At 63.8% G+C, this 17391-nt stretch overlaps 1 protein-coding gene across 5 annotated transcripts; it reads right to left on the bottom strand.

Moving 5' to 3' along the window:
* Positions 1–582: 582 nt before the first annotated feature.
* MAFK (MAF bZIP transcription factor K) lies at positions 583–12041 on the bottom strand. Of its 5 annotated transcripts, none has more exons than XM_047779404.1 (3): positions 11855–12041; positions 4033–4112; positions 583–3174 (listed from the first exon to the last, which is right to left on the bottom strand). In XM_047779404.1, exons 2-3 carry the CDS (start codon positions 4066–4068, stop codon positions 2740–2742), a joined length of 471 nt encoding a protein of 156 aa, XP_047635360.1. In that variant the 5' UTR covers positions 4069–4112; positions 11855–12041; the 3' UTR covers positions 583–2739. The 5 variants fall into 5 exon arrangements, with proteins under 5 accessions (XP_047635360.1, XP_047635363.1, XP_047635365.1 ...); XM_047779407.1 differs by lacking the exon at positions 11855–12041 and adding an exon at positions 9737–10385; XM_047779409.1 differs by lacking the exon at positions 11855–12041 and adding an exon at positions 9075–9095.
* Positions 12042–17391: the final 5350 nt, after the last annotated feature.

The following is a 17391-nucleotide window of genomic DNA, read 5'->3' as shown; positions in this document are numbered from 1 at the left end:
GGACTCAGGGCTCAGAGAGGGTGAGGAGCCGCCCGCAACCACAAGGAAGCAGGGGTGGGATGCTTCCCAAGTGGCTGGCACAGAAGCACAGGCCCCTGGTTCCTTCCAGATGCCACCCTGGGTGGCTCAGGCAGAGGTGGCGGGAGGGCTGCCAATGGTCAGAAACCGACAGCAGCTTTCTTTGCAAGTGTGACCCTTGCTCAGAGGCGGGGGCCAAGCACGACCCACTGCACCCTGGGGTCAGGCCCCCTCCTGCAGGCCCAGGTTGGGGGGGGGGGCCCTGGCTCTGGCCCTCAGAGGAGTCAGCTTACCGGTTTTGCCCCCAGCCCCTGGTAGTCCTGTCTCTCCCAACCTGCAAGCTCATCTCAGAGCCCCAGCCAAAGAAGGTGTCCAGGGAAAGGGAGCTGCGGACACTGACCACCCAGAAAGGGAGCCCGCCCTCCCCACAGCCCTGGCGACTGCCCCCGAGCAGCGTCCAACATGGACCTCACGCCTGGGGGGGCTACAGCGATGGCTGGGATGTGGAGGGGCCCCCAGCGGGAGGACTTGGCCCAGAGCGCCAACCCCATGGCAAGACAGAGCTGAAACCAGAAAACTCTTTATTGCAAAGGTACAAAAGCATCACAGCAGAGAGATGTACAGCAATAAATTAGGTGTGGCCGAGGGGAGCGGCGGGCGCGGGCCACGCGTCGCACGGACAGGGCCACGACGTAGGTCTCTTCTCAATAATTTATATCACGATAAAAGCAGCACAAAAATAAATATTGAAATGGAACTGCTGCGTGGCCAGAGGGGCAGGAACTGGTGCGGAGCTCACATGAGGGCCTGTTGCCAGGGAGGGAGCGCCTGAAGCATCATGGGGGGGGGGGGCAGGAAACCAGCACCCCCACCCCCGACCAGGGGCCTTGCCTGTTTTCTTAAATAAAAAAACCCATATATTAAAACTGTGACAATGAAATTTCGATGCTCTGGAGGGAGAAGAAGGGGTCACGCTGGTCTCCCCGGCTGGTCCCAGGGAGCGGTGGTGGGGGCTGCGGGGCGGGGGTGCCCGGTGGGGCACCTGGCAGGGCTGAGGCCCGAGGGAAGCAGGTGGCGAGCAGCCAACCCCACTGCAGCCACCCCCAGGCCCAGGCAGCTCTGCTCTAATAGAGATTTACAGTATCAAACAGGAAGAAAAGTTATGAAAATCTGTACGATAAAATGTGCATATAGTTTTATATATATATACTTTTCTCTCTCTTAAATACTCCCGTGGTCCTTATCGACATCCAATGTGGATTACCTACCGCGGCTCTGGCATCGGCGGCTGGCTGACACACCGGCTTCGGCCGCGAGGCCCCAGCACGCCCCCGACCCGGGCCTTCCCCCAGACGGACGCAGTCTGTCCGCAGCCCTCGGGGCTCTCTGTCCGCCGCCGCTCCTCCCCCTCCGGGGCTCTGCAGCGTGGGGGCCTGACTGGCCGGCCCCCAGGAGGCAAGCCAGGAGCAAGGCGGGGCCGGAGCCCAGCGCGCCCGCCCGCCCGGCCTGTGGTGGGGTTGGCGGCTAGCAGCCCAGCCCCGGCCCCAGGGCCTCCCAGGAGAGGCGGGACGGGGGGTGGGGTGGGGGGGCCATGGCTGGCCCCAAGGCAGCCCCTGCAGCAGCTCTCAGGGAAGGGAAGCCCCAGCAAAGGCCACCTAGGCCACCCGTGGCTCCGAGCGCCAGAAAGAAAGAGCAGGCGAAGGTTCCAGGCAATGATTAAGCACCAAGGTCGCAGGGTCCCGAGTCCTCCGCCAACACGCCGCCCGCGGGCTCCCGGAGGCAGGCTCTTGCCACCCTCCTGGCCCGCCTCCTGCATCAGCACCTCCCCCCACCATCAACCCTCCTTGCCCTCCGTCCCCACCCATCTCCCTGCTCTCCGGGTCCTCCAGCTGCAGGAGCCGGGGCAGCCACGCCTGCCCAGCTCCAGGGCCTGCTCCGCACACAACATGCTCCCCTCCCGCCTCCCCGCCCCGGGGCTCCGCCTCCCCCGGCCTGGCGGCTGCCCCCGTCCAGAGACCCCCCCTGCGGCCCCTGCCGCGGAGGAGGAACCCAAGGCTCGCACGACCCTGCCCGCATTCGCCACGGGACCAGGTGACTGCCCACAAGGAGCTGCTTCCCGAAGCCCCCTGAGCCGCTAGTGCCCTGGCGGGAGGACAGGCACACGCGTGTACAGACACGCACACGCCTGCACACGCACGCCGCCCTTCCCCCACCAGCTTCTCGGGGCACCGGCCTGGGGCTGAGGCTGAAGCAGGCTCCTGGTGCATCGGGACCCCACGGTGCTCGGCTCCTCTCAGGGCACCGCAGAGCCGTCGGGGCAGGGACGGGGTCCTGCCCCGGCAGGGGCGCCGCAAGGGGGCCCGAAGCGCTGCGGGGCGTGGACAGGCTGCTCGGGGTGGGGGTGGAAGACACGGGGGCCTGGGAGCGTCGGAGGACCTTCCCTCCACACATCCCAACTCCTCCAGCGCAAGACAGAACCCCCCAGAAGTGCCCCCAGAAATGTCTGCAGAGCACCAGCAGGGCCCAGGAAGGCCGGGTGCGGGCGTGCGCGTGAGAAGGCGTGCGGCACACGGGCTCTCGGGAACCGGCTCTTCCCCGGCCACAGCCAGGGCCCTGCGGGGCCTCCTGGACCGGACGCGGTACCGAGGGGTCTGGACCTCCGACCAGCTCGAGGGACGCGCCCCGCCCGCCTGCCCGCCCGCGCCCCCCCCAGGCCGGGCACTAGGAGGCGGCGGAGAAGGGCACGGAGGTGGAGGAGATCTCGGCGGACTTGACGATGGTGATGACGCTGGTGGTGGCCACCTTGGTGGGCGTGATGGGGCCTCGGGCCACCGTGCGGGCAAAGGTCTGCAGGGCCTCGTACTTGGAGCGCAGGGCGTCCAGCTCCAGCTTCATGCTGCTGTTCTCGCGGGCCAGCTTCTCCACCTCCTGCTGCAGCTCCACCCGCTGCCGCTCCAGCTCCTCCTTCTGCGTCACGCGCTTGATGCGGCAGCTGGCTGCGTAGCCGCGGTTCTTGAGCGTGCGGCGGCGCTGCTTCAGGCGGACCACCTCCTCCTTGGACAGGCCGCGCAGGTGCTGGTTCAGCTCCCGCACCGACATGGATACCAGCTCATCGTCGCTGAGCACCGGGGCGTTCTCGCCCACCTCCTTCTTGACCTGCGGGGCCACAGCGCAGGCTCAGGCGGGGACCCCGGCGCGCACCGCGAGGCCCAGGTCTGCTCCCCTCCGCGTCCCAGGCCGGCCCGTCCTGCTTCAGCGGGAAGGCGGGAGGATCGCCGTGGGGTCAGCCGACCTCGTGCACTCGGGGCGGTGCAAGGGTGTTCGCTGAGGGGGGGGGCCTCTGGCTATGTCGGCCACGACCGGTGACCGCTGGCCGCCCAAACCTGCGAGGCCTCGGCCCAGCGGGGCTGCCTGTGACCCTCTGGTGCCCGGTGCAAGGCTGCCAAGGGGCGGACGGCCGCCCATCCCTCTGCACCCCTCAGACTCCGGGACCCAGCCAAGGCCGGTGGGCTGGGCTCCACGGACCGCAGGACCTCACGAGAGGCTATGAGAGGCTCGGCCCGCATGTGCTCCAAGAGCCCACCTCGGGCCAGGCCCAGCTCTGCTCCCGAGACGAGAGACGGCCAGTCCGAGGGCGCACGCCAGCCCCCGACGTGGAGGCGCAGGGAGCCGGACGCCGGGGGCCAGAGCACCCTGCTCACTGCACCCTCAGGGGCTCTGTGGGAGCAGAGGCCACGTGACGCAGACCCCGGCGCCGGGGGCTCGAATGTACTCTGGCCAGCCGGCACCCACCCTCCAGCCCCTGGACGTCAGAGCCGAGGCTTCCCAGGCCACGGCCCCCAAACTCGGTCACCACTTTTCCCAAAGACACTCCCTCCCTCAGGGCAACAGCTCCTCCCACCCTGTGACAGGCCTCCTTCCTCGCGCTCTAAGGGCGGCACCGGGATGGGGCGTCTGGGGCCGAAGGGACCTTTCCCAGGCCTGGGCCCAGGGTCTGCCCACCCCACCCCTTACCTTCAATGCCTTGTTCGGTTTGGGATTAGTCGTCATAACCTGGGCACCGTCACCCGGACAGAACCGTGTGGAAATGGTAACTAGAAAATCACAGAGCACAGAACGAGCGTGGTTAGTTCCTGGCCGGGCACAGGGCAAGCTGCGGTCGCAAGTGACCCAAAGCAGGGACCCCCAGGGGGATGCTCCCAGGAGGTGCCGCCCCCCACCTGTGCTGCCCAAGCATAGCCCCTGAAATCAGGGCACTCTGGCTGGGCCTGAGCCTCTCAAGGGGCCCGGGAGGGCACGGGCCCCACCTCAGGCTCCAGCCCTGCCCGCAGAGGAGCCTCCGTCTGGTGCCCGGCAGCCACAGGGCCGTCCCGCGCCCCGCCTCCCCCTGCCTGCAGGGCCTGGCCAGGAGCACCTGTGCCTGGGGCGGCTCTGGGCAGCAGCACTGCCACTTCCTGTTCTGACCTTGGCCCTGAGCTCAGACGCTCGCACCTGGGAGGCACTGGAAGCCACGTTCAGGGGACACGGCTCAGCAGCCAAACCCCCTCTGGACAGGCCACACCCAGCCCCTGACGATCACCGCTGGACCCAGGGACAGCACTGCCCAAGCAGGACCCGTCACTCTGGGCCCGCCTGGCCCCCGACACGAAGGTGCCTTCTGGGGAGCTCAACCCAACGATGGGCAGGGAGGGGGAGCCCCGAGCCCACGGGGCCCAGGCCTCACCCTCCCCGGCAGACCTACCTCTGCCAAGGGCACTGCAGCTGTGACATCACCGCCTCCACCTCGGCTGCCCCACAGCCATGACCTGAGGCCCAGAGGTGGGTGGGGGCTCCCACGCCAGCCCGGACGGGGGAGGTGGGGGCCACCACCTCCAGAGCTCACCGACCGTCTGGCGGGAGTTGTCCCTGCAGCCCGCCCTTCTCATTCTCGCGTCTGCATTGTGTCACACATTCTAATCATTCATGAAAAAGCCAGCCAAAGCATCCCAAGCATGATTCCCCTCTGATAGTTGCCATGGCGACCTTGGGAAGTAGCCAACCCCTGATGGTCGTCATGGAAACAGAGAAGCCCACAGCAACAATGGCTTCGGGCGGGCTGTGCAGGTTTGCGAGGCAGTGAGCAGGCCCCTCGTGCCCGCGGCTGGGGAAGGGGCGTGGGATACCTGGCCCCTGGCTCGCGGGGACACTATGTCACCGGCTTCAAGGACTGGGGGCTGCCCTCCCCCAAGCCCAGACAAGATCCAAATGCCAGGCAAGGTGAACTGAGCAGAGACAGTGTCAGAGAAACACACCCAAGGAGGGTCTCAGGGCCAAGACAGAGGTGCACCAAGGCCTCCACAATGGGGGGACGGAGCCCCGGGTGGGTACCTCGGCCTGCAGCCCCAGGACTCGACGGAGCACTGTCCGGACCCGCCACCACTGGCCCTGCCTCCGACAGCTGCCCCCCCTTCACCACCAGAGGGGCTCAGCACCCGGGCCAGGGGGCTCCCGGTGGTCCCCGGCAACACGGCTGCTCTCCGGATGCGGTGGAGGGAGAGCAGAACAGCAGCAGGGCTGGTGCGGCCCTGGCACCTCCAGGCCCCTCTGCCCTCCTCGAGGCTCCAGGTGGGCTGGAGATGGACACACGGCCACTTGGGGGTCCTGGCAGGGAGGTGAGCGCTTCCTGATGGTGACTTCACCCTGGCATCTGTGGGCCCAGTGAGCGCCCCACAGACCACCCTGCTCCCGGGGGCCGAGGTCACCACTGGGCCGGAGAAGCCCGGGCTGGGGACAGTCTGAGAGCGGAGGGGCTGCTATCATTGCAGCTCTCCCAGCGGGCCGGGGCATAGCTGGGCGGTGAGTCACCCGCTGTTTACAGAGCTGGGCTGACATTCCCACAGCCCAGGCCCCGCCCACCCACCCGGACCAGCTCCCACCCGGTGGGAAAGGAAGGGCAAGGGCGGGGCCTCCACTCCACCCGGAGCGGACCCTCCCGGGACCCCGCGCCCCCGGAGCACGGCCAGGGCGGGGACGCCTCCCCTGGGGACCTACGCACTATGACGTGGTGGGAGGGACCCCCGGGCCCCCAGGAGGCGCTCAGGACTGGGCCTCGGCACCGGGTGGGCTCAGCCCCCTCCCCTCAGGGCAGGCCCACATGGGTCAGGTGCCCTCGTCCACAAGGTCAAGGGCCCCCGGGGCAGATCCTCAGGTCACCTTTGCCGGCTCTGAGCCCACCAAGCCCAGGACCGCAGGCAAGGAGCCTCAGCAGACGGAGAGAGCGGCCCAGCCGCGGTCTGACTGGGGTCTGACTCAGGGAGCTCCCTAGTTCTCAGCCCTCCTGTCCTGCCCACAGCGCAGGGACAAAGGAACCAACGCCTGGAAACGCAGGGCTGAGGGACGGTTACCGGCTTCTCGAGCCGAAGCTGGGGAGGGATGACGGAGGCTCTCTCGGATCAGATCCCGAGGCGCTCATCTGCAAACCTCCGGGATTGGTGACGCCAGTGCCAAAGGCCCCCGGCTGGGCCAAGCCGGTGACGCCAGGAAGGACCCTGGGACCCAGGGCTCCGCTCTCAACGCCCAGCACTGAGGGCCTGTACCAGGACCCCTGCCACACCCCCCTGCCAGGACCCAGCGAGCCGGGGACGGTGGGCAGGACCCGCCCTGCTCATCCACACGGTCCCCCGGCCCCCGGGGGACCTGCTCCACGGGGAAGCCAACCACTGGAAGAGGCGGCTGTCCTCTGGGCCTGGTGCCTGCCCCAGGGCTCGAGCCGCCACCAGGGCTGCCCGTCCAGGGGCCAAGAGCCTGCGGGGACCTCAGCACATGCATGGGCGGCACTGCCTCTACCTAAAACACACCCGCCGTTGACGCCACATCGCTCCAAGCCTTCGGAAAATGATGGCTTGCTTTTGGAAAGAGGTTCAGAGAAGACGTTTGGAGGCCGAGGAAGAGCTTGTAAAACAAATGATTTTGAAACAACTGCCCCCAAAGGGCCTGTAAACCACGGGACGTCACGCACGCGCATGGGCCAGCAGCACTCACACGGGAACCACTGCTTTCTGAGACTCGTCCGGAACCAGGTGGGGCTCGAGACTGCAGCCTGGCACGGTCTGGCTGGGCGGGAGCGCCCACGGGCTGCACGAGCGCCCCAGGCAGCGGCTTTCCCTCCCGCTGCATCAGTGGCTGGTTAGGCCCCCAGACGCCGTTCTAACAGCTCCACGCGGGGACACTGGGCAGGGGAGGGGAGGCGTCTCACCCAGCTGTCGACCAACAGAACCCAGCGATGCCACAGACAGAGAGAGCCAGGGCCACCTGCTCAGCTGAGCCGCAGTCCCTGGGCAGGGGTGGGTGTCCCCTGAGAAGCTGGTGGCCAGCACCAGGCTGGGGCCTGGACAGGGGGTTTGCCCTCCCCCTCAGCCCTCTGCCCTGGCCCTGAAGGAGCTGCTGGTCCAGAGAGCTTGGACTCAGCACTGGTAGCCTGGAACCATCTACCTGACCCAAGAGGCTGGTTTCCAACCCAAAGCCAGACACTTGGTTCTGGTGTCCATCTGAGCGGGGAGAACGTGGGACCTGTCACTTCTGCACTTCTGCTCTAGGGAGAGACAAGCCGGGCAGAGGTGGCTGCAGAGTTTGGAATGAAGTTGGGAACCAGAGCATCCCTCCCCTTCCGGCCCAGAGGGAACGGGCAGGGCAGGTAGCCCTTCCAGAAGGCAGGTGCGCCGGGGCCGGATCTCGGCCCCGCCAGGCGCTTGCCGAGGCTGCGACTGAGGCCTGAGCTCCGGGGCCGACTCACTGCCCTGGCCGTCCCCAGTGTCCTCAGGCCTCGCCGGGCTGGGTCAGGGTTCAGGGCCCGGGGATGGGCATTTTCTCCACCAGGGAAGCCAGGCGGCCATCGGGGCGAGGACCCACCGGCACAGCCTGAGGTCCGATCACCCAGGAGCAGAGGAGGCGGGAGATTTTCCGACTCTGGCCTAGACCGCACGCCGTGCCTGCCGGCAGGAGAAGCCGGTTCCCCGATGCCCAGCAGGATGGGCTCTCGAAACACCACCTCTGTCCCGGCCTGCCCCACTCAGCCCTAGACAGGCAGCCGGAGGGTCCCTTCCATTCCCAGGCCTCGAGGGCGTCAGCTCTGGGGAGAGGGACGGGGAGGAGGAGCGAGTCCTCCCCAAAGCCAGAAGCCCTGGTGATGTGGCGGCCTCTGCTCTGGGGCTGGGGGCCTTCTCCGGGGCGAGCCAGGGCCCGGAGAGCCTCTGGCTGGCCACACAGCAAGCACCTGTCAAACACGCACGGTTCACTTCTCCCCACAGACACATGGCCGGGGACCGGGAGGGCTCTGCACTGGCCCGCCCACCTCCAGACCCTGCTGAAGGCCTCGCCCGGCACCCCACCAGCCCAGCCCACGCCCAGCCTGCAGGCTGGCACTGGCTGGCCGCCCTCCGGCAAGACATGACTGTCTGCCCCGCTTGGAGGACGTCTGGTCACCTTGCGTTTGCAGTCCGAGGAAGCTGTGTCATCCTGGCTACAACCAGAGGTGACTCAGGCGGCTGCCGGGCTGAGAGCAGGCTGAACGCCACCCCACCTCTCCCCCGCCACGCCCCAGGCTCCTTGTTCCCCCCCCCTCCCAGCTTCAGGCTGGGCCCCTGCTCTCCGAGAGCCCTCAGGCACCCCCCCTAAGCTTGTGTTCTCCCCCCCACCAGCTGGGCCATCCAGGGTTCCCAGAGCCCAACCTCCAAGTCCAGGAGGGATCCCCCTGGAGAACCCCTGCCTGCCCCGCCCCAGAGACGCACCCCTGCCCACACCTGCCCTCCTCCTGTGTCAGCTCAAGGGATGATGGCCCCCCAGGCCCTGCCTTTTCTCCATGGCCACCTGCTGGCCTCCAGCACCGCCTCGGCCCAGCACCCTACATCTCGTCTGGATTCCTATCTCGGTCCCGCAAATGCAGTGCCCCCCACCCAGCAAACAGAGGGAGCCCCCCTGCTCAGAGTCCCTCCTGAGCCCCTGACTCTCCTGGCCACCTGCTGCCTTCCCAGGACTCCACCTCTAGCTTCCTGAAGTTCCCCCCAACCTGTGTGGGGTACCTGGCCACTTCTGAGCTCAGCTCCTGCCCCCTTCCCTGTCGCTCCCTGCCCTCCCCTCCCCCAACCCCTGCTTCTCCAGAAACTCACCCCCCCCCCCGGCCCTCCCCCCCCTGCGGCCAGCGGGCGCCTCCTCCAGAACACTCATCGGGACTGCACCCAAGACTTGGTCCTGGCCTTCCTGTCCAAGGCCCACCTCCCTCGCTGGACGGAGGGCAGGGGTCCCCATTACCCACACCTGCTCCCCCCAACTCCTGGCAGGTGAAAGGTCTGCTTCGAGAGCAGATGCATCAGCCCTGCACTGAAGGGAGGGGGCCCGGGGCTGCTTCCACCCCAACGGCTCCCTGCCCCGCCGCCCCGGGGCCCTGACCGGCAGCATCGCAGGAAAGCAGGCAGGGCGTCGCACCAGACCCCGACTCAGGACCCCGCCCCGCGGGCAGGTGGGCAAGGAGCCCTCGGGGCTCAGGTTCCTCACCTAAAAAGGGGTGTGTGTGTGTGTGTGTGTGAGTGTGTGTGAGTGCGCGCACGCGCAACCAAGGGCCCCCAGGTTCATTTCTACCTGCTCTAAAATCCTTCAATTTTAAGATGACACTTTCAGTTTCCTGAAACTGTAAGAAAGAGGAAACATGACGAGTCTGTGACTTATAAAAAGCAAAAGTAAATACCGGAGCCATGCGTCTTCCATTAGCAGGGAGCGGGGAGGCGGGGAGCAGGGGTGAGTCACTGTTTACTGCTCCAAAGAGCAGCTACGCAGAGGACGCTTCCCCTGGCCGGGGCGCCACTTCCCGTGCAGACGGGACCCTACATCCAGAACGTCCACTCCAGAAGCCTTCAGACTCAGGCGCAGCCAGGACACGGACAGCGATCCTGGGTTGCCTGAGGTTGTAAACAAACTCCCAGCCAAGGCAGAGCCCCAGAGTGAGAGCAGGCACCGCGGGGGACAAAGAACGGCCCGGAAAACGACCTCACTCAGCGGCAGCTTCAGCCTCAGCGCCGGAGAAAGGGCTGGAACGCAGCGAGCCCCGGAGCCGACGTCCCCAGTAGCCTCGATTCAACTCCCATTTTTAGCAACCACCTTGAAAGCGAGCGATGCTGAACTTGGAAGCTGGCCCTTAAAGCCCAGCTCTGCTCCAGCACAAAAGGCCAACGTGCTACCGGGAGAAGCCTCGCGCTGCGGTTCTGTGCTGACAAAAGTCTTCTTCTGGGAGAATGAGAGGTCCAGCTTTAAGTCAGAAAAGCAGACACCCTCTCCCGGGCTCAGGTGCCAACACTGCTACTGGACCCCAGGAGGACCGTCCTCTGAAAAGTGTCAACAAGCCACAACAGCCACAGGCTGCAGGTGCCCCCCCACCCACCCACACAGCCCACCCTCCGTTTCCAGACCCTCCCGGCTCCTTAGACCAAGGCTTTTTAAAAAAGCCATCCCCCTGAAGACAGGAGGCTTGGAGCCTCGGCTCCAGACACGGCACACATCAAGACACCTGTGTGGCAACTGCTCTGCCAGCAAAACTTCACCAATGCCACTGGGGGGAAGGGAGTGGGCAGCCCGGCAGCCAAGCCTCCAGGCAGGGGCACCCACTGATCACCCTGAGACCCGGAAGCTCCCTGAGGCCAGGCACCTGGCAAGGGCTGGCTGAGTATCGGTCAACTGCTGAATGAACTCTTTAAGTAGAAGATCCATTTTTGCCTTGGCTACAAAAGAGCTGTGCGTTAAGGTAAACAGGCAGTAATCATTAACGCGAGACAGAGCAGGGAACTTCCTGCAACCCCCAACACAGCAGGGCTCCCGGACTGTGGGCAGAATGTGGGCAAGCGCGCTTTGGGGAAGACTGCACAACACGTGGCGGCGAGGGAGCCTACTACTACGGAGACCGGAGACGGAGGGCACAGCGATTTGCTTTTCTAAGGCAGACCCGGGGCCGGAGCGAAACATTTCCCCTCCCGCCCGGTCCCGGAGAAGGTGTGGAAGCAGGCGGACCGACACTTCATCTGTTTCCTGAACTCAGCACAGGCAGAGAAAAACCCGCTTTTAGAGTTAGGGGATGGACACCCCCCCCCCTTCACAGAAGGGAGAAAAAATGTGACGCGGGGCCATGGGGTTCGGAAGTGACGCGTTCCGGGTCCCCCTCCCCACCCCAAGCTTCCACACCGAGACCTCCCTATGGGAACCCCGGAAAGTGACATGGTGGGCGAGGGGCCTTCTCGCCCTGCCCACCCTCGGAGCGGCGGGGACCGGGGCGCCGGCAGCGCTGGGCCGGGCCAGCGCGCCTCCAGGGCGGGACCGCACGGCCCGGCCGGGCAGCGCCCAGGTGTGCGAGGCCCCATTCGGCCTGGCCGCCACGCGCTCCCCTACACGTGGCCCTCCGCATCGCCCCCGCTTCCCCCGGAGTGCATCTCCCGGGCCTGCGGGCAGAACTGGTGGGGCGGGCCGGGCAGGGGCTCCGGCGCCGCCGGAACGCCCGCGCTCCCCACCCGGCCCTTTCTCGGCCCGCCCCGCCCCTCTCCGCCCCGCGCCCGCCGGCTCCGAACGCGGGCCTGGGGTCGCGGGTCCGGGGCGCGCTCCCCCAGCCCAGAAGGAAGGCCCCCAACCCGCGCGGCGCTCTGGGGCCGGGACACCTGACTGCAGGTGCGCCGGCCGGGCCGGGGCTCCAGGCTTCGGCCCAACTTGGCCGCGGGTCCAAGGTGGCAGTGACTCAGCGGTGGGCGCCCCCCGTCCGGTCCCCTGGCCCCCGGCCCCCGGCCCCCGGCCCAGCCCAGCCCCGCCCGGCCCGGCCGCTGCTCACCTGGCGTCGCGCGGGGGGCGCGGGCGCGCGGCGGCGGCTCCTCGCGGGCACGCGCTCTCCTCGCGCTCGCGCTCACTCTCGCGCTCCCCTTCGGCGGCGGCCGCCGCCTCCGCCGCGCGCTTGGGATCGGACTTCGCTAAGAACAACAAGTTCCCCCGGCCGCCCGCCGCCAGCCCGCCCGCCCGGCTCCCCAGCATCTGACACCGCTTCCGGGATCGGCGTCGGCGCGCGTCACGCCGCCCCGCCCACCGACAGGCCCGCCCAGCCGACGCACGCGCCAGCGCCCCGCCCACCCGAGGCTCCGCCCGCCCGAGGCTCCGCCCGCCCGCCGCTCCGCCCGCCCGCCGCTCCTCGCGCCAGCGCCCCGCCCCCCGCAGCCCAGTCCGCGGCCCACCTGTGCCCGGCAGGCAGGATGGCCCCGTGACCGCAGGTGTCGTGCGCGCCGCTTGGTGGCGGCCCCGACGTGCGCTGCGCCCCGAGGGGCGGCGTTCGTCGCCTTAAGTAGAACTGGGCCAGAGGCACCCTCATTTCCGCGAGTTCGCCCTCTCTGGACTGGGGAAGGGCAGGCTCTGGCTGAACCCCGTATTCGTTACCTCTGGCGGTTCCCGCGCATCCTTCAGCCTCACCAGGGCCCTCGGAGACCCTCGCCGTCCCCAGGGGTGGTCACAGCAGGTAGAGCCCACGACCAAGGTCCAGGTGGTTTTATCACACAAGAGGAGACGGGTTCATGGACACACCTCCCTGTCTGCCAGGTGAGCCAGCCCCACAAACGAGGAGAGGGTGTCTGGTGTCCCCCCCAACAGACACGCCCATCTGTCTTTTGATTTCCCGTCTTTCAACCAAAAAATGGGTAAAAAGAACAATTTCTCTTCTATCAGAAAGACAGTGGCAAAAATCGGTGATAAATGACTTCATTCCACAGCCTCAGTGTCCAGGGGCTCCAAGACCCCCTCCCCCCAGCCTGGCAACAGTGCCCCCCTGAGGCCCGCTGACAGCTGCTGCGGGGAAACAGGCGAGCACAGGCAGAGCCCGGGTGTTGTCCTGGCCTCAGCTCAAGGCTGCCCCTGGGGAGAGAGGCACGCTCTCCTGTCACAGATGGAGGACAAAGCCGAGGAGGTGACCTGTCCGGTTACCAGGCCCAGCCCCCCCTCACCCCCACGACTAGGACACTTTCTGGATCCCTTCTCAGAAATAATGAGCTACCTCAGTGAAGCCACATGTCTGAGTTCTGAATAAAGATGGAGGGAAACTCGCCAAGGCTCTGCGAGAGCCGGCCGGCCTCCCACAGCCCGGCTGTGTCTGTGGAGGGGTCCTGGGCACCTGGGGTGTACCCTGGGAGACGAACCGGAGAACGTGCCAGAGGTTTGCGGGTCATCCGCGTGCAGCAGGCACCACCACGGGGCCCCCTCGAGCCGCTTCGTGCTCCGGCCAGTGTGGGCTTCCTCCCTGGGCCCCCCTGCCCTGCCCTGCCCTGCTGGTCACCCGTGCCTGGTAGGGCATCCAGGCTGGAGCCTCCACGGGAACAGCTGCCAATAAACACAGCAGCAGGGGCAGCCCATCTCTCCAGGATGTTTTCAGAGAACTCGCTGGAATTCGAAAGGTGTTTCCCCTTTCTCTTGGCCCACACCCTCCGTCCTCGTCCTCGGATGCAGAGCTCGGGCCGCCCGCCGCTTTGTGGCCCTCTGGCCAGGCCACCGCCGTAGTCAGGAAAGTTGGCTTTCAGCAGGGTCCTTATTTCCGTACCTGACTGCCGCCTCTTCGTATGAACTTTGGTTACTCAGAGCAGCCTCTAAACGTTCTCGCTGATGCCGCGAAAGCGGGACGGAGAGGCTGGATTAGCTGGAGGTGGGGACGGCGGTCCCACTCGCGGGGTGACTCTTCACGTCATTTCACCTCTGAGTCTTAGCTTCCTCTACTTTAAAAGGGGCTTGATAAAATAGTGTCATCACTGCTGCTGAGACAACGTGATAGCCGTTTCACAAAAGGTAACGTTGGAGCCACAGTTTAGCCCTGTGGCACACCTGTATACGTTTCTCATGGATCGAAGATTTAATTTTTTTTTCTGTCTTTTTACGGCTGCGCCCTCGGCACATGGAGGTTCCCAGGCTAGAGGTCGAATCCCCGGAGTTACAGCTGCCGGCCGACGCCGCGGCCACAGCAGTGCTGGCTCTGAGCCGCGTCTGTGATCTGCAGCACGGCTCACCGCAACGCTGGACCCCTGACCCAGAGATCGAGGCCAGGGATCGAACCCACGTCCTTATGGATTCTAGTAGGATTTGTCTCTGCTGCGCCACGACGGAAACGGCAAAGATGCAACGTTTTTAAAGAGAAACCATGAAGTGAGGAAAAGGGTCTGGAGGGGGGTGGCGGTCACTGCACAAGAACCCGAATGGATTTCAACCCCCGGAACGGAACACTCAGTAAGATGAAGACGGTGCGTTTCACGTTCTGTGCATGTAACCACCAGAGTAACAAAGATTAGGAGGTCCTGTCCTGGCGCGGCGGAAATGAATCCGACTAGGAACCATGAGGTTCCGGGTTCAATCCTGGCCTCGCTCAGCGGGTTAAGGATCTGGCCTTGCTGCGAGCGGTGGTGTAGGTCACAGATGCAGCTCAGATCTGATGTGGCTGTGGCTGTGGCTGTGGAGTAGGCTGGCTGCTGCTTTTCTGATTCGACCCCTAGCCTGGGAACTTCCATATGCGCGGGTGCAGGCCTAAAAAGACCAAAAAAAGTCATTGCAAAGCCATTTCTCATCTGTCAGAATCCAAAAATCAGACCACTTCCTCTGATTGCAAGGCTTAGGGAACAGGTCCTTGAGCATGAGTGGTAGGATGATGGGGTGCGGGAGAGGCAACTGGCAGCTTCTTCTTCTTTTTTTTTTTATTTTATTTTATTTTTTTTCTTGGTCTTTTTTTTTTTTTTTTTTTGCTATTTCTTTGGGCCGCTCCCGCGGCATATGGAGGTTCCCAGGCTAGGGGTCAAATCGGAGCTGTAGCCACCGGCCTACACCAGAGCCACAGCAACACGGGGTCCGAGCCGCATCTGCGACCTACACCACAGCTCATGGCAACGCCAGATCCTTAACCCACTGAGCAAGGCCAGGGACCGAACCCGCAACCTCATGGTTCCTAGTCAGATTCGTTAACCACTGCGCCACGACGGGAACTCCAGCTTCTTCTTCTTCTTCTTTGTGGCTGCACCTGTGGCGCACAAAAGGTCCTGGGCCAAGATCGAACCTGTGCCGCAGCAGTGACAACAGCAGGTCCTTAACCGCTGGGTCACCAGAGAACTCCAGCTTTTCCATACTTAATTAGACCTTACTTGTCCTCAGACCCAGCCATCCCACTTCTAGAAATCTGTGCCACAGGAGTTCCCTCTGTGGCGCAGCGGGAATGAGTCTGCACCATGAGGTTGCGGGTTGGATCTTGCTCAGTGGGTTAAGGATCCGGCGTTGCTGTGAGCTGTGGGATAGCTCGCAGACGCAGCTCGAATCCCACGTTGCTGTGGCTGTGGTGTAGACCGGCAGCTGCAGATCCAATTCAACCCCTAACCTGGAAAGTTCCATATGCCGTGGTGCAGCCCTAAACTTACAAAAAAAAAAAAAATCTGTGTCACAGATGCACCTGGTCACAGGTGAAATTGAGGGTGTGTGAGCTTATCATTGTGGCATGGGCTGTGATAAAAGAAGATGGGAAATGACCACATTGCCATCATTAAGGGACAGCTAAACAAATTGTGGGACACTTGTATGAGGGATTACTATGCAGCTGTGAAAAAGGAATATGCTGATACAGAAAACCCAAGGGTCTGTTGTAAATGAGAAATCAAGGTGCAGAATTGGGGTTATGATGAAGGGGGAGGAAGAAAAATGTATCCAGTCAACCCTCCGTATCTCCAGGTTCCACAGCCTCAGATTTGACCAACATCAGATGGAAAATATTCAAGGGAAAAAATTCCAGGAAGTTCCAAAAAGTGAAATGAGTTTGCAACATACCGGCAACTATTTGCATAGTGTGTATATTGTACTGTGTTATCAGTCCTGCAGAGATGATTTAAAGTGTATGTGGAAGGGGTTCCCGTCGTGCTGCAGCAGTTAACGAACTCGACTAGCATCCACGATGACTCGGGTTCCATCCCTGGCCTCACTCAGTGGGTTAAGGATCCGGCATTGCCATGAGCTGTGGTGTAGGTCGCAGATGCAGCTCGAATCCCCATTGCTGCGGCTGTGGTGTAGGCCCGCGGCGGCAAGAGCTCTGATTGGACCCCTAGCCTGGGAACCTCCATATGCCACAGGTGTGGCCCTAAAAAGACAAAAAAAAAAAAAGTGGGAGTTCCCATCGTGGTGCAGCAGAAACGAATCTGACTAGGAATCACGAGGTTGCGGGTTTGACCCCTGGCCTCGCTCGGTGGGTTAAGGATCCGGCGTTGCTGTGAGCTGTGGTGTAGGTCGAAGATGTGGCTTGGATCCCGCGTTGCTGTGGCTGTGGTGTAGGCCAGCAGCAATAGCTCCGATTAGACCCCTAGCCTGAGAACCTCCATATGCCGTGGGTGCAACCCTAAAAAGACAAAAAAGCAAAAAAGTAAATAAAGTGTGTGGGGGAGTTCCTGTCCTGACTCAGTGGTTATCAACCCCACGGGTATCCATGAAGATGCGGGTTCAATCCCTGGCCTCACTCAGTGGGTTGAGGATCTGGTGTTGCCATGAGCTGTGGTGTAGGTCACATAAGCGGCTCTGGTCTGGCGTTGCTGTGGCCGTGGTGCAGGCTAGCAGCTACAGCTCCAATTCGACCCCTAGCCTGGGAACCTCCATATGCCACATGTGTGGCCCTAAAAAAAGTCAAAAAAAAAAAAAAGAGGGTGGCCTTTGGCGGCTGGAGCCAATGTGGCAGGAACAGAGACGGGATTTCTGGGTCAACCTCTTTTCGTCCTTTGGACTGTCTGATCGTGTAATGCATTATTCAAAATTATACAATCAAATTAAAAATGAAATAAAGTGGAGGGAATTACGCCAACCTCACTGGACAGTTATGAGTTCAGGTTCTAAATGGCCACGAAGACCTTGGCACTGCCCCGGTCCCTGGGTGGCCTTGATCAATGGTCCTTTTATGACGGTTTTATGGCAGAGGCAGTGCTGGTTACCAGATAAAGTGCCCCTTTTGGCCTGCGTGGGGAGGAGTCTGCGACTTTCAGGGCCACCCCCCTTCAGGAAGACAGACCTGCCCCGTGGCCAAGCTGGACCCAGTGGCTTCTTAGGGAGGAGCCTGGGCCCCTCGGGCCCCTTGAGGCCGGGCGTGGCACAGGCAGACTCAGGTGGCCCTGGCCAAGGTCCAGGGACAGGGAGGGACACTAAGGCCCCGAGATCAATTACGCTGCGGGGAAAGGAGGTGCGGGCAGAGGGCAGCTTTAGCTTCAGGGCCCCAGCAGCTACCACCCTCGGATCCCCACAATTGCCCCAGGTTCCCGGACCCCAGAAAGGCAGAGGGTAGCAGCCGGGGTAGGCTGGACTGAGGGGACACCAGGCTACAGGACCCCCGGC

This window comes from Phacochoerus africanus, chromosome 5 (assembly GCF_016906955.1).
Source record: "Phacochoerus africanus isolate WHEZ1 chromosome 5, ROS_Pafr_v1, whole genome shotgun sequence".
Classification (NCBI taxonomy): domain Eukaryota; kingdom Metazoa; phylum Chordata; class Mammalia; order Artiodactyla; family Suidae; genus Phacochoerus; species Phacochoerus africanus.
Note: the sequence above shows the minus strand (reverse complement) of the source record. Positions and strands in the feature narration are given on the sequence as shown.